At 37.4% G+C, this 27028-nt stretch overlaps 1 protein-coding gene across 1 annotated transcript in view; it reads right to left on the reverse strand.

Annotated features, from left to right (window-relative positions):
* Nucleotides 1-2387: 2387 nt before the first annotated feature.
* Nucleotides 2388-27028, reverse strand: part of LOC139716622 (gasdermin-E-like) — a 33009-nt gene continuing 8368 nt past the window's right edge. The window contains exons 3-9 of the mRNA XM_071628147.1: nucleotides 15329-15494; nucleotides 10980-11166; nucleotides 7687-7856; nucleotides 6577-6714; nucleotides 4868-4946; nucleotides 3642-3712; nucleotides 2388-2764 (exon numbers count right to left, since the gene is read on the reverse strand). Coding sequence (XP_071484248.1) covers nucleotides 2540-2764; nucleotides 3642-3712; nucleotides 4868-4946; nucleotides 6577-6714; nucleotides 7687-7856; nucleotides 10980-11166; nucleotides 15329-15494 — 1036 coding nt within the window. The 3' untranslated portion in view covers nucleotides 2388-2539. The remainder of the gene's footprint in view (nucleotides 2765-3641; nucleotides 3713-4867; nucleotides 4947-6576; nucleotides 6715-7686; nucleotides 7857-10979; nucleotides 11167-15328; nucleotides 15495-27028) is intronic.

Raw genomic sequence — 27028 nt, forward strand, 5'->3', positions numbered from 1 at the left:
TGTCACCTTTACCAGAAATGCATTCGAATCTCATTAAAAATCAATGTCTAGATATTTCTACTGGAAAAAAAAATACTAGATAATCTATTACAGAGTATATTCCATACAGTGTTAGAGTAAATATGAATATTGAAGAGCTTGAAAAATAACATTACGTTATATGCCTACTTAAGATATTCAATTAAATGCAAAGTCAGTTCAAATGAATTTATTAGGAATTTTCTGCATCTTTACAAATGAAATACAGTCATTTCTTTTTGTTTTCAAGACAATAGAACATACAGTGTGTACATCCGAATATAAAACTGAGGTATACGTGTACAGATTAGATCTGACTGAATTATGGCACATGTATTGGGAATGTGAATGCAGAAGACTGTCGTCAAATAAGCATATAGCTTGAAGATACGACAGCCTTGAAACAGAAAAAAAAAAGATAATGGGCAAAACATACATCTTGCATACTTATCGAAAAGAAAGGAAAAAGAAAGAAAAAAAAAAACCAGTGACATTCTAGCATCACATTGCGACAACAACAACAACAACAAAAAATGTATAGACACTATTTATACAGTGAATAAGATGAGTGCTGGTGCAAGTGAAAGAGCCCAGCAGGCGCGCGATACTTAGGTGCCTTGACAAACTTAACCACCTTAAAAAATATTGTCATTGTCACCTTCACCAGCAATGCATTCGTATTTCTTTGAAATCAGCATCTAGATATTTCTCCTGAAAAAAAAATGCAAGATAATATATTAAAGAGTATATCCCGTAAAGTTTCAGAGTAAATATGAATATTGAAGAGCTTGAAAAATCATATAATATTATAGGCTACTTAAAACATGATTTTCACACTTCACCAATTCAAAGAATATTGACATTGTTACCTTCGTCAGCAATACATTCGTACTTCATGGAAAATCAATATCTAGATATTGCTTCTGAAAAAACCACCCCCACACACAAGATAATCTATTACGGAGTATATTCCGTATAGTGTTGAAGTGAATGAATATCTAACAGCTTGAAAAATTATATATCATAGGCCTACTTAAAACATGATTTCCACACTTAACAACCTTAAAGAAAATTGTCATTGTCATGCACCTTCACCAGAAATGCATTCGTATTTCATTGAACATCAATATCCCGATATTTCTACTCAAAAACCCTGATAATCCATTACAGAGTATATTCCGTATGTATACAATGTTGGAGTAATATAACATGAATATTGAAGAGAGAAAAAAATAAATCTGTCTGACCCGGCGGCGAATCTGGATTACTGATTAAAAAACGATGTTGATTCAATTCTGATTCTGTCTGAGTAATTGTCGCATGAGTGAATGATTATGATACTGGTATTGATAACAGCAAAGTAATAAGATGATAATACATGAAAATCAATTTTTTTCTCCTCCTGCTGCTTACTTTTACACACTCCCTTCTCCTCCTCCGCATCATCATCATATCAAGATAGACCTTGGATGACGTAGATATAATGCAATGCTCACTAAAGACCAAACATGACCGAAGAAGAAAAAAATGTAACGTAATGAACCAAGAGCGAAAACCAAACTTACAGATATGTTGGACAGTAGATAACAACAATGATTCCTATTTGATTTGATTTGATTAAATTTGATTTGACTTGATTTTCTTCAACATAATTAACTACAATAGGTCTAACTTCTTTTCAGTACTAAAATCAGCAAGCGTTAGGGTCAATTTGCGGATTACAATTACAATGTACATGATTCGAAGAAAGGATTTATGCATCAATCAATTATGATAGTTATCAACTAAATTTAAGTATTTCATTTAATTTGCATCTAATTCTTTTTCATTCATTATTTTATTTTCTTACTCATGTATTACTAACAAACCTTATGTAATTTTCAGGCTAAGAACTCTCATTCATTTTCGGATTGTGGACCCTAAATATATCGAATCCTTTCTTATTCTAAATCAACCTTCAAAATAAAAAGGTTCTGCATACACAGTACACCATTTATGCAGTAATTTTTATCACGCGGGAATGGTCTCCGCTGCACCGTAGTTTGTTAAAATTTTGAATAGCTACAGGCAGACAGTTTTACATGTCACATATTTGTCCAAAACTTTCATTCTGTTACGATTACCCCTGCATAGCATGTTATGTGATAGAGGAAATCTTTCGTAACACCTAGGTGTTTCACAACTACATTACATCCCAAACCTGCTTTTCAATCTACTTCAAAGAATGTATCCAGAACGCAAAGAATTATGGACTCATATGTACACCTAAGATTACTTCCTGTAACATTCCTTGATCTTACATTGATGGGTATAGAGAGCATAAGTGAGATATAAAGAAAAATAAACTTTTGTTAGAAACAAGAGGCATCTTTAATATTTATATTTGATATTTTTGTAATATGGACATTGATTATGGACATTGATGGATGAGTGTCACACGCGCTGAACTAAAGTGCATACAATATCGTTTGTTATGTGATAACGGTTTGGTTAAGCTTGCACCGGTCTTTACTAGGTTAGATTACTGGCCCCAGAGAGCATAAATCACTGCCAGCATTTCTCCGGGAGTAACAGATTCGCCCCCAGTCTGCTGGCTGCCTTGGCAGAGATACCACCTCTCATCCATTCTCTCAAGATGTAAGCCGACGCTAACCAGCAGCGATTCCACGTGAGGGAACTCCTCGGTGAGACCGGTAACCCGGGTTTGATCAAGGGGAAGACGGTCTACCGATATAGACTCCGCAAGCTGAAGGCAAAGAAAAATGAAATCAAAGATACACACTTAATCAATTGCAAAGTATTTTAAGCTGTATTTCTTGGTGATTTTTAGCTGTTGGTGTTGTTGGCTTTTTTCTCTTTTATTTTAGCAAGGTGATACGAGATATGCGAGCGGTATTTTGTTTTTCAGTGGAAATGACGAACCTAAAATACGACATAGCTCATGTGTAAAATACATTTGAAGTCACTAGTAGACAGTCTCTCTGTATAGATAAGGTTTATTCGTTGATCCGATACGTGATATCTTTAAAAATACGTTGCTTCTCATTATCATTTCGAGGTAGATTCTAGTTGATGTTGACACATAATTATTCACGAATATTCAAATCACAGTTTGAATTAACACACAGTCGACATCAGTTGTCCCATGACCATTATGAATGCTTTTATGGTTTGTGTTTGCATAATGTTATTGTATTCACTTCCATTCAAACAGTAAACATTATGATCTGTTTCTCACGTTCTCCAAGTTTATCGAAAACAAGCTATATGAAGAAAAATGTTATCCCTTTCTGAAGGAATATTGCAAGCCATCTGAACTACATTGAGCATTTTACCCTCCATCTTTTTAAGGAAGCAGGCTCCTATAACAAAGGTCAATTTTGTTATATCAAAAAGAAACTCTTTAACGTCCTTCTAAAAGGAAACATATCACCATATGGGGCAAACATAAATATCGCGCCCACACCCCCACACACATACTCAAACAAACACACACAGACAAACAAACACACAAACACACACACACACACACACACGAAAACACATAAACAAACATACTGACACACAAACACATAAGCAAACACACAGACACATAATAAATGGAAAGGAAGTACATGCATTACCATCTCCATTAATGCTGATCTCTCGGTCGTTGTGCACTGCAGCAACTTACGACACTGGTCTTCACGGAGAGCTATAAAATATGAATGAAGATTTACAAGACATTATAGTTTAGACACAGTACATGGGCACTTAAGATCGAGTTACTTCAAAACCTGCATTGGGCCAACTGCCAAATCTCTTTTGGAAGAAAGTCATGCAGCACTGATTGCATATCACTATCATGATCATATCATTTTTATACTTCTTATTGTTGTTTCTGTCATATCATCATAATAATTACTGTCGATAAGTTTATATAGCCCTTTATAATCTTACAGATTATTCATGCGCTTAGTATTATTCCCATCTTATAAAACATGACTTTTTTACCCTCAAAGTTTTAAACATTGCTTAGTGTCTATCTAAGCCCCAAATTCATCATGCGACATATACGCCACCAAACAGGCGCTGCTTGACAAAATAACGGCTTCTATTCAAATAGATGGATGAAACTGGTATTGTAAGTCAATGGCTATCAGAATGTTTTTATGTGGGCGTATCAGTATGGAGTAAATTATATAATATAAATAGGAAAATACTTTATTGATTACAACTCTATGGCATAAAAGAACATTCTTCTATCAGTCGAACAGCAAAGTATCTGCAGTTGTCCTACTTCTCTCTCAACGAGGCCAATCCAACAGTCCAAAAGAATATTTCACGAATCTACACTATAAGAGAAACAAAGGCATGTACCAATTTCTCTGCAGTTCTCTTTTGTTTTCATCGCTGTAATCATCATAGTCAGGATCATTTTATCATCGTTATCGTTACCACTGTAATGATCTATATCATGCATTTCAATGTCTTTAAATTTATATACACTGTACCTCTTCTCTATGAATAATGTACACATATATATAGAAATGTATGTACATATAATTTTCAGGCACTGGAATTTTAATATTCAACTCCAAACTAACTAGATTTAAGCAACACCAGAAAGATACCAGAAAGCACTCATTACCAGTTTTTTACCTTCAAATGTATTTCATTTCTTCTTTTGAAGTTTCAATAATAAACAACACTTTAAACCAATTGTTACCTCTGGCGATGACTATACATAGTCATTATTGTGTTGTATGACAATGTATCGTATACTGTCATGACCCATCGATACGGAATATTCGTCATCAGATGGAAATACATATCTGATATTGATGAAAAGAATTTCGAGCAATCTCACCGGCCATAACATCCAGAAGGTCAGCTAAACAGTTAAGCACACCATCCTTGTCCGAACCAGGATACGTCACTTCCGTTTCCTGTGAATCCGAAAAAATAAGAATTTCTTGGCTTTGCTTGTTAACTTTGTTTCTGGTTTAAATTCAATTCAAAGCGGCCACCATAAACATACATTTCAATTCTATATTTCACAAGAAAAAATTATTATTCATATTTTTCGCTTGTGGTCTTTATAATTCGCATTAATCAATAATTGATATACACGGCCTTTTGTCGTTACTCAGATCAATAAACTATGTCCTGTCATTATCATGATTAGGAGTGTCTCAGAAATCAGAAACAGGGGGTGACATGGTCACTGTTATTGTACGTTAGCATTATCCTCCCATGGGCAAAGGACTGTTCTTCCATTTCTCCCGCTGGATAACCCTTGTGAATAATGCATCAATATTCTGCCAGCGGCCACTATCTCAGCAAACACAGAACGTTTTCAGAACGTTTCCTTAACGTTTCTTTTTCTTTTTAGGCTCCCTACGTCTTCGTATAAATTGGACGTTTTTAAAACGAACTTACAACGTCAAATTGGGGACTTAGCATTTATTGCAAAGCACAGGGTTTTTTTTTTTTTAAACGTTTATGGACGTTACAAAAAGTTTTTATTATGTCTCAATGTCTTCGTCCTTTGTAAACGTCCACAAAACGTTTTTATTAGGTCTGTTACGTCGACTTTGTCTTTAATGGATGTTAAAAAAACGTTTTTATTTCGTCCCCTGTACGTGTCTTTATTATGAATATTCATGCATAATTATGAATATTCAAATTAAGATGTGTGATATCTAATTTTAGTAACCATGTCTTCATGCATCACAACATTTTGGTGGCATATGAAAGAATGTGATACAGATTCATAAATTCGGAATAGGGTGTAGTATAGGTGGTAGGACATTAGGAATAGGTTAGAATAGGATTATATAGGATTAGGATACATTAATCTCGGATTGCGTCTAAAATCTCATAACTATAGTTTTTTTAAGTACCCTATAAAAACTAAACATTAGACATTCTTAAAAGGTTTTATGGACGTTCTTGACGGATATGGGAGATTCTCAGAACGAAAAGGGTCATAACACTTTTTTGACGTTCTCAAGGCGTTTTTTGAACGTTCTAGACGGTTTTCAACGGTTTTCCGGACGTCCGTAAAAAGTCCACAGATGTTTTGAATATTCTTAAAAGGTTTTCCACCACGTTCAAAAGGTTTTTTTTGCAGGTCCTCAAAAATTCCAAAAGGTTTCTATTGGTTTTCTAAAAGTTTTAAAAACGTTTTTATAACGTCCGTTTTAAACGTTTTATATACGTGGATAAACTTCCACAAAAAGACGTTCTGAAAACGTTTTGACAAAACGTCCAAATAAAGAACTTGGAATGTTTCAAGAACGTTCAGAAAACGTCCTTGTGTTACCTGGGATGGCACCCGAACTGCTCTTAGTTACTAGTAACTAGTTCTGTTTAATTTGTCACGATCACGTCTTTTGTATAGCACGTCGTACATTAGAATTTAAAAAAAAAAATCAGAATACATGATATTGTCCTCATGCCTTTCTGTTGCCTCGGAGTTTCGTATTAAAAAAAGTGTGAAATACGGAACACATACATTCATTGGATATCTATAACGGAGGGGGAGGGGGTATTGTACTGAGGATAGATTCTCACCCCAAATACAAATCCCGCCACTCTAAGGAGATCCTTATGGGCGCTGAGACTGACTCCTCCGATCATCTCATCCAGAGCATCACATGACACCTTCGAACTTTCATCGCCAACGATGAGATGGTGAACAGCCGACTGAAGCTGAGAAAGTGTGATGAAACAAAACAGATTCATTTGTATTGATGAAAAGCAAAGTTTTGTTGTCATATTACATCGATGCTTTGAACATACTCTTCGTTTGACGAAGAATAGAAGATTTCAAACGGTGACTCGTAAAAATACCGTATACGAAGGCATCCCCTTTAGATTATAGTATAAATGAATTATGTCTTTGAAGTATTTAGTTTTTGAAGGAACCAAAGCTTCAGTACACAGTGACGAATTGGAATTTCCCCATCGTGTTCTCCAAGAGCTACTGGTAAAAAAAAAACCAAAAAAAAAACAAAAAACGTTTTGTACATCCTGTTCCAAGTCTCTGGCACCGTCCTATAGGGTGAAGGAAAGTCATAAGACCTCATTGCGGCTACATGTATTTGAGTTTCTCATCAGCTGGTTTCTGTTCATAATTTCATGCACAAATAAGTTTGTCTGATATGATTATTCAAGTAAGGTTGAAGAAAACAAGTATCGATGGCTATGTCTCTATTGATGCTGGAATAAAAGTACAGGCCTTGTTAGACTTCAAAATCAATTTTTCTTCGGAATGTAGCTTTTTTTTTTTCCAGAAGACGAAAACAAAAATGTTCCGGCACCTTAAATTAGCATCTGGCCTATTTCAGCCATACTATTGAAATACCATGGACCGTCAACAAATATGCTTCACCATGTAGGCGTAGACTGTAAAAATCACGCAAATTGTAATGATGAATCTCAATTCAAGACTGAAAGCTTCTACAAGAATTTAAATGAGATGAACGACGACAAACAAGAGAAATACCAAAACATGAACTAGCTAGTCAGGTACAAATTGGAGTATAAACACTGACCAATCGAGAATTATCAAACACTATTTTGGACCTAAGATTTGCACTTTTGCAATAATTTCAACCGGTTTTATTACAGTAGTATATTCTTTTGAAAACAAATGGATTTTACACACACAGCACATCTTACCAGGTCATTCAGCTTGACAAGAAGTGGCGTCGTCATTAGCTCAAGAAGAGACTTCCTTATGACACTCAGTCCGTCGTCTGGTAAATTGAAGATGGCCTCCATTCCTTCTGCGATTTCACTCCACAACTCTCTTCCTGGATCTTCTTCTGCTGTGTCTGCTTCTAAATAGGCTACGTACAGGAGACAAAGCTGCATCATGCATGTTTTCGGTGCGTTCGAGCGCTCTCCTAAAGCGGACCGTGCCATCTCTTTGGCTGTACCATACCCGAGCCAGAGAACAACTCGAACGCTCCTTAACCCATTGAAGACGAGCCCTAAATATGTGACAGTGCACCTCAAAACGAACATAAAGTCGCACACACTGATTTTGCGTGAGGACTCAAAATAAGTGAAATGGGTCAACCTAGCCGAACTTGACTTTTTCATATTTTCTGAAAGAGCGGGTCTTCTTTTACATCATGCTAAAATTTGGTATCACGAAACAGGCAGGAAAGTGTGTTTTTTAGCAGTTTATCTCGAACATCTTGGGTAGAATAGTGTGATTAGGTGTGTCTTTACAATCCCTTGATCATTTCTGAAAAAAACCTTGTCCACACTCTTCACTTTCAACTCTAATAACTTTTGAAAGGATAGTGCTACTGCTTTGAAAGTTGGCATTAATTATGGACAGAATGTGTTAATGAGGTATGCTTAATTTCAGCTTAATCTGATAATCCCTTCATTGTTGTTACTCTGGTGGTTTACTTCCTGTTTTTTGTCCAATTCATCGCACAGCCAGCACGGTTTGGTAAAGATTATGCGCTTGAATAAACATTGTACTTCAGAGCCTCTTTTCTCAGTTCACACTTTTCCTGAGTTTGTGCTTTCTTTCCAAAATTAGATAGGTTAGGAGAGTCCATTTGATTTGAGTAATACATCATTTTAAAGCTTAAAGTCTGCTCTTTCAGAATATGGTCTTAACTAAAAATTCATGTCTGGCGACTTTTTGTTTGTTTTGAGGTGCAGAGTCACATATACTCCGGCAGGTGTCTACGGGAAATGCATGTTGGAGTAATATCAGCCCGTCCTCAATGGGTTAAAGTGTACGGTACCAAACGATCGATACCGCACCAAAAGTGGATCACTTTCATTTGTGCTCAGAAAGTGTACTAGTTAGCACCCTACTGCATGCAAGAAGTTGGTGTGAGAAGAATGCGCGTAAAGCGTACCTCATAATGTGAGAACCCGTCTAGCACCATTGGGTTTCTGGGACGAACACTGAACTAGGGCTTTTTATATAACGCCTGAAGAGATCCTTGTCATTTGATTGGTTGTTTGACATTGATCATTCGGCCCATTTTACTATGACGTCATCATCCGTGCAATTGTGGCTCAATTTTACCGTGCAATTTCGGATCCATACGATTTGCTCCATCGCACGCTTGCTGAGAGCCCAGCACACTACGCATGTAAAACGCTTGCGTTTGCAGTGCATATATGCACGGACCTAGTACACATGGACATTCATCGTATCATTAATTATTTCATGCACTCGTACATCTCAAAAGCGCCACAAAGACATTTTTAGCATCCCTCACTGCTTTGATCCCATGATCGTCACCGCCAGCAAGCCGGGAGAAGAACAAGACGGAGATTCGAGAAATCTAATACTATATGCGCAGAAGAAAATTACTCACAAAAATCAAGTAAAGCGAATGTGCAGTTCTGGTGTATGTTAGGAAATTGAACCTCAAAAAATTTCGCTTGGGAGAAATAGGCAATTTTTAAAAGAAATTTAACATTTTGGCAGAATGGTTGTCATTTGTAATCTCAATATTTTACTTTTCTCCAGCCTATTTTAGAGCAAAAAGGGACGGTAATGGTAGAGAACAGATATATCTTGCCATTAGGCAAGGTCTTATGCGTGTGCGAAAATGTGCGAATCAGCAATTGCCCATCTTTTGACACAAAATTTGTAATGATCTCAGGTTTACTGCTCCTCATCATCTGTATTTATTCAAAGACATTTCGGTCTGAAAAAAAGGCACATCAGCGAAACAAGACTGAAGTGAGGGAAACGATTCTTTTGTTAGTGACGATACATGATTACACAATCGTTATTGTCAAGACATCTGAATGTACTAATTAAGATGCACATAATCAGGTGTCGGTGGCGATCATTACATCAAAGAAAGACTACAGTGAATAGTCCATGTTATATTAGGTCCTTGGTATATGCGACAGCGCGCTAGCGTAAAGAGCTCAGTGAGCACTCTCGCGATCACAGATTCTCTCTTGTTTCTAAATTAATGAAACATCAAATGGCAAGAATCTAGGCCTATTTTAGGCGTTATATAAAAAAATGATAAATATTTTTCATTCGTGCAATGGACAGAATATTCCATTCGGTAAAAGATGAAATGTTTGATCCATTCAACTCGGCTGCGCCTCGCTGAATCGATCATTCATCTTTCACCTTATGAAATATTCTGTCCATTGTACTCATAAACATTCATTATTTGTACATTATATAACGCCTGAAGAGATCCTTGTCATTTGATTGGTTGTTTGACATTGCTTATTCGGCCCATTTCACTATGACGTCATCATCCGTGCAATTATGGTTCCATTTACCGTACAATTTTGGATCCATACAATTTGCTCCATTGCACGCTCAATGGGAGCCCGGCATACTACGCGTATATACGCTTGCGTTTTGCAGTGTATGTATGCGACAGCGCGCTACATAGCGTAAAGCCCTCAGTGAGCACTCTCGCGATCTCAGATTCTCTCTTGTTTCTAAATTAATGAAACATGAAAGGACAAGGATCTATTCCAGGCGTTATTTAAAACAAATAATAAATGTTCTTCATTCGTGCAATGGACAGAATATTTCATTCGGTGAAAGATGAAATTTTTGATCCATTCGACTCGGCTGCGCCTCGTTGAATGGATCATTTCATCTTTCACCTCATGAAATATTCTGTCCATCGCACTCATAAACATTCATTATTTGTATACTATAGCTCATTCGGTAGAGCACCGGGCTAGCATTCCGGACGTTTCATATTGGGAATGAATTTCAAATTGGGAGTATGGAGAAGGTAAAACTGATAACCTGAAAAGCTGTCTACTATGCACCCCTAAGTCAATAGACAGGTATAATAATACCTCCATATATTTCGACTATGAGGGTCTCATAATTATGAGAAAGATATTTCATTTCATTTCATTTCCGACAATGGATATGGAAAATGTACCGCTGGTATGTATCAATAAGCGGGCATACTACATTGCAGGGAAAGTTTACCTACTCTTAGTATCATGACCTCCAGTCGATGTCAGTTTCGTTTTCTCGAAACCACCCTTCTCGTCCGGAAGCACAACTAAGTCTATGGTTCCATCAGCCCTGATGAGTAGATCGTACGTACGATATGCCATGGCAGTATCGGCAGGAATCTGCAGACGTCGTGCGCTCTCTGACTGTCGTCCTAGTTGCAACTTAACGTCCAAGTGATATATGATATAATGAGTTAAGAACCTCTCAGGGATCGTATATATAGCAACTTGACTGTTGACAATTTTGATAAGCTATCCAGTTGGAAAACTCTGTGTGCGTGTGCGTGCGTGTGTGTGTTTTTTTTTTAATTCTGTAAACAGGTAACAATATATTTTTGATGAATTATATAAAATAAGTGGACTTACAATTAATAAAGAGAAAACATATTTTGTTTGAATGGGAAAGGAAGAAGAAAAACTAGAAATACTTTCATTTGGAAATTTAGTACGAGAAGTAAAGGTTTTAGGAATGTATTTTTCTTTGGATTTAAATATAAGGGAAGAAATGAATTATATGGAGATATTAAGTGAAATAAAAAGATTGTTAGGGTGGTGGAAGCAAAGGGATTTGACTCTTATTGGTAAAGTTCATCTTATGAAAACTTATGCTTTATCGAAATTGAATTATGTTTCTTCTATTACAGTAGTTCCATATTTGGTAATGACAGAGGTTGAAAAAAATCATGTTTGAATACTTATGGAATGGGAAAGATAGAATCAAAAGATATCATAATCAATGTCAGGATCATAATAATGGCGGGGTTAAAATGACAAATTCTAAATATTTTGTTCAGGCGCAACGAATAGTTTGGTTGAAACGTTTGTTATTCGTAAATAAGAATATGAGTTTGAAATTGTATTTTGATTATTGTTGTAGGTCAGTAGGAGGTCTTTTAACATTTCTTTTTTTTATGAATTAACGGGATTGAATCTGAAAATTCCGCAATTATATAGGGAAATTTTGCAAGAGTGGGAAGATAGTGGGTGTAGGAATATGGTTGGGGAATTCGAAAACCCGATTACTTTTGATAATAGAAATATACGTTTGAAAGGACAGATGTTGTTTAATCAAAATTTATATCAAAAGGGGATATATAACATTGCCCATATATTGAAGAAGGGTCATATTAAGCTTGTTCAATACTTTCTGAATCCTAGATCCAGAAAGTATTGAATATTTGAATAGCACTCTTTTTTATTAACAATCATTGATATCTATGATATATATTACCAAATGATTTTAAGAAAGAGAGGATGATTGTTAAATTTCAGTATATAGATGTGGTGACGTTTGATTTTGAATTTAAGATTTTAGAGCAAAAAAATATAATTAAGAGATGTAAATTCAAGAAAAATGTATGATTTCTTTATTAATAATTTACAGAAATTGTATGATTCGAAAGTAAAAGATTGTCATAATAATTTTGATTACAGGGAAAAAATTTAAAGAAATTTTGTTAGACCAAGATCCAAAACGCTTCTTAGTAAATACAGAGAATTTCAATTTAGGTCAATACATGGAGTGGTTTACACCAAAGAGCAACTTTTAAAGTTTGGTTTTGTTGCAAACAGGTTATGTTCTTTTTTACCAAGATCCACAACGCTTCTTAGTAAACACAGAGACCCGAATTCGCGAAGGTGGTACCAAATGAAATCATGGTTTAAACGAGGGACAATAATCATGGAACGCCAAGTGTCGCCCGGAATATTTCGTTACGAAACTGGTCATGAAAAAAAAACTGTTTTTGTATTTTATAAATCCATTATTCAGAGTAGATTCGATTATTGCAGCGTTGTATGGGGTAAACTGCGAAAAACGGATTCTGACAAGTTGCAAATTATTCAAAATAGAGTGTTGAAAACTGTCCTTTTGGTTGAATCAAGATACTTGACCTCAGCAATCTACAATCGTTTGTCATTAGATACTTTGGAAAAACGAAGATATAACAATTACTACATGTTATGTATAAAATTTCTAATGGAGGATTTCCAGAAGATGTTTTGCAATATTTTGAAGAACATATAACAAATCATTTTTTGAGAAACAGTGTGAAGAAATTTATATTGTATAAGGTAAAAACTGAAGTCGAAAAAAGAACTCTTTCCTTTAGAGAAATCCAGATTTGGAATAGGTTAACTTATGATTTGAAATGTAAGCTCTTTCTGTCCAGTTTTAAACGAGCTCTTGATGTATATATCTGCTGTAGCCTAAGCAACTGCCCAGAATTTTCTTTCTTTCTTTCTCTCTCTCTCTCTCTCTCTCTCTCTCTTTCTCCCTGTCTCTACTTGATGTTGTTGAAATAGCATGTTTCTTCAGGGTATTTGCTCCATTTTCCTTTTTTAATGTTTCGTTGTTTTTGTTGATACCTGACACTTGTTCATTTCTTCATTATTGTATATGCACTTTGTTCACGGATTTGTAGAAGAACAGCTTTGGTGAAGCAGATTGCCTTGATTTAATAAACTAAACTGAAACTGAACTGATCATTATATTCCTTATTATGATCTTGTTGAAATACGTGATATGCATTGGACAGACATTTTTTGTTCCACTGACAGGTAGCTCAGTGAGAATTAAGTCTGTTTATCATTATTATTGTTATTATTATTATCATTATTATTATTCATGGTTTATTGAAATCGTGACCCGCAGCAATTTGGATTGCTGAATTGCTCACAATTGTACATAAAAGACATGATGTATACATATGAATATAACAAACCTGTTTGTACTGCAGATATAAACATGAAATTACAATTCTTTATACGTATACGGTAAAATGCGTAAAATGTAATTCCGATACTTTGCTACGAGTAAAAAGCCTCTTGGTGCATTTCGAACAGCTGTTGAGGTGCCTAAAAGATGTGTCTTTAAACATCACGTGTAAATAATGTGTATACAATTATGTGTGTGTGCATTTAACGTGTGTGCATTAAGCGTGTGTGTATTCAAACGTATTATGATTTGTTTGTTCATTACTGAATTGCTCCCATTTGTACTCGAAGAACATGCATAGACCTACACAAAACATAACAAAACCGTCTTTTACTATACAACAAATGCTATCACAAAAACACAACCTTACTCTTTGATTATTTAGCTGAAATATATTATCTTTAACTCAAGAAGTACAGGACTTTTACCATGATTCAACATAATTTAGAAGAGAATAAGGGAAAGTGTTGAAGAAGGAAAGAAATTGGTAATTAAGAGAGGAAAATTAGCTTTGTATTTAATGAAGTGGGAATATGTTAATTAATTGATATGATTGAATAAATGAGTTAGAGTTGGTTATTTGCTTTTGAGAGTGTGACTGGGATTTGTTAGTCTTATAGGGTTCAAACTTCTGCATTTTTCTCTGTCTGGAGCCTGCTGTTAACGCCGATTAGTCTTTCTTCTTTTTTTTCTCTTTCCTTTTTTTCTGTTACTTTCACTAATGGCTAATGCCAATGTTTTAAGATGACTGTTCTAACAAACTCCAATAGACCTATGCAATTAACTCTTGCTATGGATGATTTATTTTTGAAAACTACCAGATACTCTTTACACGTAATAAAGAAAAAAATATATATATAAGAGCCGTGGAACGATACTCGAAGAAAGACAAGGGAATACAACTTTGGCAAGACAATCACTATATGTCAATACTGAAAAAAAAAGTTACGCGAATTACTCTAATGAAGAACATGTAATCGTCACTTCAATTCTCATATGACTTTAACCCTCTAGCATCTGGAGATTCCGTTCGTAATTGCCTATTGTTCCATGGAAGGTACAGCAATATTACTCTCATTTCAACCGCTTTCTAAATTATGTAAAAAGATTCCTGCATGTTTTTCTTTCTGTTATAAGTTATGTATATTTAAAAGCCCATTAAGGCTTTACCAAGAGACTTGTGTCGATTTACATTTTACAAAATAAGCTATACACCGTTATCCGTACTATATCAGACGTACTTAGAGAGCTCTGTCTATTCATATACAAATTATAAATGTTCACGAGTGCAATGGACAGAATATTTTATCAGGTGAAAGATATGATCTATTGAACGAGGCGCAGCAGCATTGAATGGATCATTCGAATATTTTCTTACAACCCTCTGTACTCACGGGTATAGAAAAGGTAAGTGTGACATGATTTTGCTTCCCTGTCTATGTAAATGCTTTGTCAGTGTTGTTGGATATAAAATATAACATAAAGTATCACATGAACGAGTTTGTCTGTCATTGCCTGAAAAGACGTTGTTTCAAATACTCTCGTAGTGTAGCCGCTACAAAACAAGTTTTTATATCGATATGGGGCCTACATGGTTGTGTTCCATACCATCTTTGTTCCACCCGGTACAGCAATGTCGGTGTTGACGTTAGACTCTGCTTCGTTTGTGGCTTCCACATCCACTTTCGATTTACTGCTGAGTGACGTCACCACCACGCAAACGCAATACCGTGACCTTGCCTGACACAGTAAGGTATGCGAAGGATCTATTCTTCTGTTCAATGAAATCACCACAATAAAATTACGGTTAATTTCTTGAATGTTAGATGTGTAGAGCAAAATGATACACAAAACTGAGTTCAATGAACATAATTATTTCAACTTCAACTCTCAATATTTTAAGGACAACACAAAATGAACACATTAAAGTTTGAAATATAACTGGGAGTGAGTGACGCAAAATAATTATTGTCTTAAACAAGAATCAGTATAGAAACAAAAGTACAGAAAGTATAATGACTTAATTTTAGCTTGATGTAAACAAAATAAGACGACGCAATAATGTAATTAAGACGACTCGGAGGACTGGGGGGGGGGGGAACAAAATCTCAACGGGGGCACCTTTATTTGACAGTGTGAGTTCATCGGCGAGGTTTCGAAGCGACCGAGCGGGGGGAGGTTGTGCGAGGGGGTATTCCCCCCCCCCTCCCCCATGGTAGGGACTTTTTATAAAAACAGCGTACGAAAGACGCGTTTATAGAGCATTTAGAAACAAATCTATAAGGAATTAAACATTAAAAAAAAATCACTGTGAATAAGGACTATGCTCATAACTAATGAAACGGGGGGGGGGGTCAAGCGCCCCCCCCCCCCCCCCCCGCTTAGTTGTAGCAAGGATACTGTATGATCTTGGGGGTCTGTAACTATGCGGGGGGGGGGGGGCGAGCGGAGCGAGCGAGAGGGGGAGGGTGTGGGAGGGGGTGTCCCCCCTCGCACGGTGAGAACTGTTTGCATTTTGATATCGTAAATGGTGCAATTTGATGAATATTTTATCGACTTGAAACGGTCCCACTTGTTTAAGGTAGCAGGATATTTCGATGTGGATTATTATTGACCAATTTTCCTATAAAGTGGCAGCATTTAAATAAACGTCTTGCATTGATTCTTACAATGAATTTATGAACTCTGTCTGTTAAGCGATCAAACAGAAAAGGCATTCACACGAGGGTGAACATAAGGGATATATCTCCTTCCACACGAAAGTGATGTTACGTTTTCAGACCTGAAATTCAGCGATCTGGTGCAAACTTTTGGTGCAATACTAGGATTTTTCTTTCTAGCTCCCTTCCCTCCCCCCCCAAAAAAAAAAAGCAATACTGGAAACAACTAGGGTTTTTTCAGGGTAGTGTTAATTGCAAAATCACGACATTTAGCTCTTATTCCGCGTGTGCATTATCTGTGTGTATATGTACAAAGTCTAATGCGGTAGAGGGGGTGTTGTGGGAGGGGGATCGATCGACGGAGCTTTTGCGTTTTTACAATTGAAATAAAGCGATCTTAAGAAACTTTTTATGGAAAATTCGCAAATTGTCATCCCCAAAAGTGTGCCAAGTCTACAGAGGGGACCAATCAATGGGAGGGTGGCAAGATACCCTCCCATATTACAGGGAGCTTTTTTTTTTCATTTTTAGAACTGAAATTTAACAATCTGGCGCACAATTCTGTTGGAATATCTGGAAAATTTGTCAATCAGAGAAGTACAAGTCTGTGGAAGGAGACACAGCAGGATGACGTGGAAGGGGATAGGCCCTAGTCTCCCTCCTACATGAGGGAGATTCTGTATTTTCTGATCGTGTTGGTGCACACATTTTGAGGCATATATTTGGAAAACTCAAAGTGTAACGATAGTCTACTTGTATGTACAGGGCGGGGGGGGGGGGCAAACAGGGAGAAAGCGTGGGAGATTGCTATCCCCACCCTTCTCGTAATAGGGAGCTTTTGCCTTTTTTAAGTTGAAATTGAGATATCTGATACGCGAATTTTTCGGAAATTATCAAAAAAAAAAAAACAATTTATTTTTCGGAATGTAAGTGATAAGTCTTGTACACTCAGAATTATTCAGAATCTTATGGGGTGACCGCCCCCCTCCCTCCTTTGCTACGCCGGTGCTTAGACTGGAACTTTATGTAAGGGCGGAATCTTTGGAAATTCAGCTTCATATGTGATGTGATTTTCCCCCGATTTTCCTTTTTTTTTTTCTTTCTTTGTTTTCACGAACCAAACGTGTGAGTGTGTGTGTGTGGGGGGGGGGGGGGGGCTGCAGCCGCCCCCAGTCCCCCCCCCCGTTCCTGCTTCATGCAATATCCTGTCAGAAACATTTATTTATGCACATTAGTATGCGCCAAAGGCGAGAGCGACAGCTCAGAATCAGAAATTATCGTTTCGCACTGTTCAAGCAATGAAAAATATTCTTATAAATGCATTGATAGAAAGGTAAGAAGAAAAGGAAAAATGAAAAGGTTTACTAAATGTATGTTTCAGGGGGTACACCCGTGGATGAAGGACGCGAAGCTACCATTTATACGCTCAATTTGCAAATAAGTGTAATGTAGCATTTATTTTCAGTTATGACTCAAAATGAAATTGACAATTTTTAGACAGGAATAGTGCCTATAATGCTTCATTTTTGGTCTTTAATTGATGGATTCAATTTGTTACCTATCAGGGGGCACATCGGGAGGGGGCAAAAACTCGTTTTCCTCCCAAAATTTTAATGGGGCCCCCCGGGGGGGGGGGGGGGGGGGGGGCACACAAGCCTCAGACTCGAAAGTTACGTTATGAAATGGGCATTGTCAGATGTGGTGGCGGTGGTATAGTGGCGGTCTTGCCATGCAGATTCCTCTATCAACGGTTTATCTCGAAAGAGTGCGGCGCAAGAAGCGGAGTGGAGGGGAGCGGAGTTCTCAACGCACCCATTCACCCAAATCTCGAACGAATATTCAAACTTTACCTTTATTTTTGTTTATTTTACATTTTTGGTTACAAATTCACAAAAGTACTACCAAATATGTATTTAGTACTTGTATCATTCCAATTTTTATTTTGATTACGAAAAATAGTATAACAAGATGAGAAATTTGGTTGCACATTTCAGCTGTCAAGATGCAACTTTGGTACCCCTGTTCTATACGAGCTGTATGTGGTCAATATATAGCTTGGTATTACTGAACACATACGTATACTCAGTATCATAGTAGGTGTGAGTGTCGCAAACGTTAAACGACATGTGGACGAAATCTGAGAGGAAATTGTGCGCAATGTAACGTTACGGCTTAATACACAAAGCCAAGAGTTAACTTGGTCAATTTGGGGATGCTGATTTCCGGAAAAACGAAACAAAATAAAACACCAAGCTTTGGCTTCATTTTTTCCAAGTTTGGTGCAAAAAAAAGCATGATTATGATGTCAGATATTCAGATGAATATTTTCTGATATTGTGGATTGTCTTGATACAATTTGTAGACTGCAATCTTGAAATTCAAAATGGCCGCCATAGCTATTAATTTCTGTATTTCATCCATTTATTATCAAAGGTTGTAAGCATTATCATGATTATGAAATGTTTACATTTGGGGCAAAAAGTATTCTCATGATGTCACATATGCTGATACATTTTTTTCTTAAATAATGATGGATCATTGTATTTTTAGTAGGTAGCCATCTTGAAACTCAAAGTGACCACAATGACATATGCAGTTGGACCAATATCTCATATCGCATTCATTATATAAGGTTCAGGGCAAAAAGCATATACGTATGATCACATCGGATATTCTGAAACATTTATTTACTCTGAAATGTTGGTTCTTTTTGATAGTTGGTCATCTTGAAATCCAAAATGATCACAATTGCAACAAAAAAAAAAACAACTATTTTCACCCATATCTCTTCTCGCAAATACCATGCCCATGAGACGAACATTTATATTTACTTGCTCTTCTTCTGAAATGGCGGATCATTTTTATAGGCTGTCATTTTAACATTCGAAATGGCTGCTTTTCTACTGAAGAATATCAACATAGTGGCACACAGTGTACATTCTTTGAAAAAATAAACACACACACACATACAATATGTCCAAAAAAATATACAATCAAATTTTCCCATTGATGACACCCAATGTGATTAAACTGTCTAAATGCTTCTTCAGGGTCTCAAAACATAACATCTTAGCTCTATTTTGCAGAAAACCCCATTCCATTTGGTTAAGCGGTCACAGAGAAATAGTGGAATGTTGTAAAGCATGTCATGAGTCTGATTCTTCATTCTTCCTCCTTGACCTTTGAAGCAAATCAAATGGGATTTTCTGTAAGATTTGGGTAATGAGTTATAGTTTCATACCCTAAATTTGAATTTGGATCGATTCTCTACTTTTAAAGATATCATTGCAAAGGGTTCCGTTGTAATGTTTTGGAACGTACGGTATAATATTATATATATATATATATATATATATATATATATATATATATATATAGTCCAAGCAAGTACCCTGTGAGGGATAAACCTGAAATACCCTCTCAGAGCTATTAAGCGGCTCAACGAAGCGTTGCGATCGTTATCTCTATTCTCATTGCCGGTCGTTCCGATTTATGACCAGAAATTCTGCGGATTTTGCAGGCTCGTGCGAGCCGCCAAAAGGGCCAATATTAATAGTACAAATATAAACAAACAATGATAGAAATAAACAAAGAATCAGAAATAAGTAACTATATATTGCTGATATAAATAAAATATCAAAAACGAATGTTATTACAAAAATAAAAAACCTCAAAAATGAAGATAACACAAAATATAAAAAACCTCAGAATCAAAGATAACTGCAAAAATAAGAAACACACAAAGAAAGAACATTTCAGAAACAAATGTAGCTATGAAAATAAGGACACACCAAAATAAAGACAATCGCAGAAATAAATGTTCACCCAGAATTATATAGAAAGTGTTGTAAATATATAGACCACCACAGAAATAAATGTTCACCCAGAATTATATAGAAAGTGTTGTAAATATATAGACCACCACAGAAATAAAGACAACTTCAGAAATATAGACAACCACAAAATTGAACGAAACGACTACTTCAAAATCTTCAAAAATGGACTTATCGGTTTTTGCGAACAAACTCTTCATATCTAGCTGTAGAAATAAGGACAAACCCCAAAATAAAGACAATCGTATTACGCCCTCTCTTATCTTCTCATTGTCAGTCCGTTTGACGTGTTTCCTATTTTTCTGAATACTTTTCTCTATTTCCGGACAGTTCTATATTTTTGGCGAGCTGTATTCGTGATAGACTATAATTCAGTCGTTTCGTTTAATTTTGTGGTTGTCTATATTTCTGAAGTTGTCTTTATTTCTGAGGAGGTCAATGTATTTCGAACACTTTCTGTATTATTCTGAGTGAAGCTGTATTCCTACGACGTAATATTAATACATACGCATCTTATATGAAATAAGAATATGAACATCTTCTATTGACGATCAAACGCAATTTCAAAACCCAGTTTTGGCAACTGAATGGATTTCGTTCTCCTACCTGCCCCGTACCTGCCCGTGGCCGGTACGCGATTGCGGTACGCGATCTTTTTTTCCCGTACCACTAACGCGTCACCTCCATTCAAGTCGCCGTATTATCAAACGGGCAGATCTGACGCGATAGTGGTATGCAAAAAAAAAAAAAAAAAAAAAAAAAAAATCGCGGCCGGCGAACACTTGCCGAACTGTAAAGACGATGGTTATCACACATCTCCTCAACTGGAACTACAGCTGTATTTTCAGTTATGATTCTCTCACAGTCCCAAGTAAATATAACACAAAATGCCTCCTTAGTCTTAAAAAAATGCTATCGATGCAGTCATGGCAGCGTATATTCCATAATTCAGCGAGGTGGAAAGAGATAATAATTATGCCTAGTTAGTGCACAGGGATAAACTGTACCGTGCTAATGGTCTCACTGGCAGCCAAAGAGTTTAAAAGCGCACCCAGTGCCCTGGCAGCTGACTGGTTTTTTTTTTTTAGGAAACGCGGCGAAAGAATTAAGATAGAAACACAAAAACAACATCACTCCCCCAACCCCCACCGAAGAACCCTGGATGGTACGACTTGTATGTGTTTCACAGTGATTTTCCCCAGCAGACGCTCTGCCGAGCGAGACTGCCAGAACGGTCAGGTTAATCAATCTTTTCAATGTCACAGCACTTTCCAAAGATAGACGCAGGGACGTGATCAACGCACATTTTAGTTTTCTGATAAACACCATCTTTTGATGTCCCCTGAAGATCATACTATAAAGATGTAAGCATCGATTTCACCCTACACACTGTATTTCCAAATTTACAGTTGTGATTACATGTACATTATATCAAATGTGAGATGAGTGGGGTTCCTTCGTACAGTAGCGAACGTTAGCCCACGAAAGCGGCGACCAAGCAAGCAAGGCGAGCCAGAGAGCAATACGATCACCATTCCACGTGGGCTAACTGCACGGAGTCACGCGGTGTGTTCGCGTTTTTCTCTGTTTCAGTAGTGATAGCCTGACAAATGCAGACTTATGCTAAGGGTTTTGATTCATTTTGCAAAAGGTATATCATGCCTTTAAAACTGTGCCTGAACAAGGAGGTTTAAGAGATGGAGTTCCAACTGGCTGTAATTATTCACACAGCTGCCATTTTTCTATTGATGCACAAAATATTTCCACAGGTGCATTTGTGCCTTTGATGATCAGGGTTCCATACCGCCCTCTTTTTGAGCAATCTGAAGATTCATTTTAGACTCTATAGGTTTTCCCGGTCAATTTCATACTTTTGTCATTCAAGTTCCTATTCCGAGCATTCGATTTCACGCATTCCACGCTCGCAGCACTGAATCAGCAATCAAATTCGAAATCCGGTCATTCGAATTCACTATCCGAGCATTCAAATTCACTCTCGGAGCATTCAAATTCCCTATCGGAGCATTCAAATTCACTATTGGAACATTCAAATTCACTATCGGAGCATTCAAATTTAAGACAGGAGCACGCATTTCATCAATGAGCATTCAAATTCATGTCAAGCTGGTGACGGAATCTCGTCGGGCATTCAAATTCGTGATTAGGCAACCATGTTCCAAATAACTGCATTCAATTTAAAAGAAGTCCTGAATTTAGTTAGTTTGGGGCCATGTATGCATGTGTTTCTCATTTGGCTTTGAATATATTGGGATTTATGATGATTATTTATTTTGCAGTAGAGGTCCACCTGTTCATTGACAATTTTGAACTCGCGCTTAGCAAATAGGAATATACAGGCACATGTCCCTCGGACTGGACATAAAATGGAGGTCCCATGTGTAAGAGAGTCACAACCCATGCACTTAAAATATCCCACTTCATTCATCGCAACTGAATATGCAGCTGAATATGGGTTATCCAGCCATCTTCTTTTATAGAAAATGAAACAAACAAACAAAAATTAGGCACTGTATAGGCCTACAGACGAGCATAATACGGAGGGTTGGTTGACACTTTCGAAAAAAAGAAACAATTTCGACAACATTGAAACTGATACATGAACATTTTTTTATGTGTTGTTTGTTGTGTATTGCTGTCGTATTTAATTACTTCTGCGGGACTATGTGAGATCATTTTGTGTCAGTTTATCTTTAAATTGATGAATTTTCATTATGTGGTTGGTGTTGGGGCATTGTCAGCATGCAGTATATCATCAAGAAATATGATTACTAGTCGTTGTGTTGTTTGGATGCACTGCTGATTAGATATTGCAATTTGAAATTTATTGAGATGAAAAACAAAGAATACATAAACAGAGAACAATGTAGAACATGTAAGCAATCCTAATTACACTATATGCAAGCTTTCATTGGTTGTGTTGGCCCCTTTTCCTTTCTTAAAAAGTCTCCTCCATTTTACTCGTTAAATTGATTGCACGAAGTAAGAACTTGATCGCCTAAAAATGAATTTGAACGCTCCAGACAAGCTCATTGGGACTATCACGTGACTATCGCATGAATTTGAATGCACGAGTAGGAAAGTCGGTGCTCGCATTCTGAAATTGAATGCCCAATCGTGAATTTGATTTCACGAAAACGAAATAGAACGCTCATAAATGAAATTGATCGCTCGGATTCTGAATTTGAATGCCCGAATATTTTCGCGTGCGTGCGCTGCGTGAATTTGAATGCACATTAATGAATTTGAGTGACAAAAGTATGAAATTGACCGGGAAAACCTATATTATAACGTCTATATTTTGTTTGTTTATTTGTCAAATATAATGAATGATAAAGCACATGAAACAAAAGTAAATCCCGTTCTAGATTATGTGCAAAAAAGTAAACCTGAGCTGTATGTCGTGAAAATGTTTGAAACTGTACTCTCACTACAAAGCCGATTATATCATATTTCTGATCGCTTGCGACAAATGAAACTGATATGGTATAATTTTCGAGTATAGTAAGTTCTTTATTCATTTATGTTAGATTAGTGTAAAGTCATGTAAAAACGAGTTATTCTTATTTTTATTTCATCAATTTTTGTACAATTTTTATTCGCACATCTCCGTGCCGGTACTATTAATGTGCCGCTTGAAGACATTCCTTTGAGAGTGAGGAGTCATGATGCAATGCCACATGAATCAATTGTCTTCCTATCTGTGAGGCAGCTCCAGTTTAGCACATACTTCAAATATTTCTGAGTGGCGGCATGGAAGATGGGATCAAAGGGAATGAGACTGTTGTTACTCCATTTCTCAAACCTCATTGGTCTGAATAACTGATGCCCCCATTTAGATGATTTGGTGGTAGAGATTGAATAAACAATATTAGCCGTAATCCAGTATCCATGATTCATTTAACAATGAAAGAATCTTCTTTGAGTTCAGATAATTGTGGGGTTCCACAAGGAAGTGTAAGGGCCGTTACTTTTCATTATCTATGTAAATGATTTTCTAATTCTTCAAATGTTCTCTCTTTTATATTATTTGCAGAGGATTCTAATCTTTTCTTTTCTCATTCAATTCCTAATAAATGAGCTAATATTATGAATGTAAATTCGAATAAGATAATGCAATGGTTAATAGCACATAGATTATCGCTTTATTTGCAGAAAACAAATGTGATGTTATTTAGTAATACCTTGATAAATTGCGACGCAATTTTTGAAAATTAAGTGATTAAATAGGTTTATTCTGAATAAGATAAAATATTCATAAATACCCCACTCGTCAAAGAGATGAGTATCAGTTATCCCTCACTCTTTTTTACAAAATCTACGTTTTATTTACAGTGGCCCAAAATTATGGAATTCCCTTGAAAAAAAAATTCTACTAGTTTGGAATAATTTTCTATTAATTCAAAGAAATGTCTCATTTTTTTATATGTACCCCATGAATAGTTTACCTGATTTGGAATTGTTTGGTGATTTTTTTTTCTTCGCCCTGCATCGAGAATGCTGACCTGCCCTTCGCCCTCTCTACTCCCTCCTCTCTCTCCCTCCCTCTCTTTTCCTACTCCATCCCTTCTGTATGTATGTGTGTGTGTGTGTGTGTGTGTGTGTGCGTGTGCATGCGTATGCCTCATGTTACCATCGATGTAATGAAAAGCGTATACTTGCACAGATTAGCTTGTTTGGTACATGTATTGCAGTTATGTTAGCTATGTAATGTATTGTAGTAATATGACGTGAGTAAGTGTGGGGACTACTGCACAATTACAAGTTTACAAGTTCATTTCCATCAAGTCCTAAATGAAACAAGATGACGTTGTATTCCTACTAATCACGTGACACTATGTTACAAGAATATACTATCATTTTGATTTGATTTGATTTGATTTGATTTTGATTTTATTGGTTCCTGCATTATATCATTGCTCATGCAGATACATACACATATATCATATGCATTGATGGTACCATACATATAAATGGATATATATAAACATTAGTTGCTAACAAAGTAAGTTTCTTCATACCTTTAGAATAATTGACTCCTTTGACTCACGACAATGAACAAAGATCAAGAGGGTGTGTGTGAGGAATGCGGGAGGAGGTTCAAGGGGAAGAGAGGTGTGGCAGTCACAGAGCATGAACGAGCTGTGGAAGAGTGGCAGCAGGGCATGACTGCACCAGCACTGAGCTGGGTGAGACAGTGGGAGGTTCCAGTCAGGTTTCAGACCACAGAGCCGGAGACCCTCAGCATGCTCTACATGCTGTGTTTGAGCGGAAGGAGCCGATTGCATGGCCACCGGCGAGAAGTGATAAGTGGGAGCTTTTTGACATCAAGCTTGCGGAAGTTTTGAAAGTGGAATTGGCTGGGAGTGTTGAGAAGAAGATGCGTATGTTTGAGGGGTTGTGTTATGGGGCTTGTGCAGAGGAGTTTGGGATAAAGCCTGTGGGTAGTGGAGGTGGGGGGGGGGGGGGAATGTGGAGGGAGGTTTTGGAAAGTCAGGGTCGAGGAGACAGCGGTTGATGGCCCAACTGAGGGCGGAGAAGAAGAGCTTGCGGCGTAGGTGGAGGCAGGCAGACGGGCTAGTCTGAAGGGTCTGTATGAGGACCTGAAGAAGAGGTATGCGGATGTTAAGAGGGCTGTATATCAGTGTAGGAAGCGGAGGAGGAAGAGGGAGAGGAGGGAGTTCTATAAGAATCCGCACAAGTTCACAAAGAGGTTGTTTGAGGAAGGGGTTTCAGGAAGTTTGGAGGTGTCAAAGGAAGAACTCGAGAGGCATCTGAAGGCCACATACTGTGATGGAAGGAGAGAGGAGCCTTTAACTGGGGTGGCAGGGCTATTGAGGCCACAGGAGCCAGAGTTCAGCTTTGATTTGAGTGAGTTGAAGTTGTGGGAGGTTGAAGCCGTGGTCAAAAAGGCTCGAGCTGGTAGCGCAGCTGGGCAGAATGGCTTGTCCTACAAGCTGTTCAAGTATTGTCCTCGTGTCCGAAGGGTGCTGTGGCGGATCCTAGGGGTGCTATGGCGGGAGCGGATTGTCCCAGTCAGCTGGTGTGTGGCAGAAGGGGTATATATCCCAAAGGAGAGGGATGCCAAAGGCATTGGTCAGTTTAGACCGATTCCACTTCTCAACGTGGATGGTAAGATCCTCTTTAGTGTCTTAGCGAAGCGGCTGTCAGAGTTTGTCATGAAGAACAAGTTTGTGGACACCTCTATACAGAAGGCAGGGATCCCGGGTTTCCCTGGATGCACAGAACATGTCCAGATGATTTGGGAGTCAATCCAGAGGTGCAAACGTGAGAAGGAGGATGTGGATGTCATCTGGTTGGATCTTGCAAATGCATATGGATCAGTTCCTCACAGGTGTCTCAGCTTTGCTCTTGAGTTTTTCTGGGTCCCTAGGGTGATCCGGGAGATGGTGCAGAGCTACTACAGCCATTTCAGGATGAGATATTCACGACCCAGACTTACACAACGGAATGGTAAGCGCTAGAAATTGGCATATCCCCATGGGATGTCCAGTGTCGCCGCTGCTGTTTGTCCTTGGGATGGAAGTGTTAACCCGATGTGTGGCCCCGAGAATTGAAGGGTTGATGCTGGCTGCAGATGTGGTTGTGCCTTCGATTAGGGCTTTCATGGACGATCTCACAATCTTGTCTGGTAACGAGACCCAGGTCGAGGATGGCCTCCATAGGTTAGAGGAGTTGGTGGCCTGGACGCGGATGAAGTTCAAGGCCAAGAAGAGCCGCTCAGTGTCAGTGCGGAAGGGGAAGGTGGTGGCAAGGAGGTTTCAGATTGGGGGAGA

Source organism: Diadema antillarum, unplaced genomic scaffold (assembly GCF_040938485.1).
Source record: "Diadema antillarum isolate AM-2024a unplaced genomic scaffold, OU_Dant_1.0 scf00000068, whole genome shotgun sequence".
Lineage (NCBI taxonomy): Eukaryota > Metazoa > Echinodermata > Echinoidea > Diadematoida > Diadematidae > Diadema > Diadema antillarum.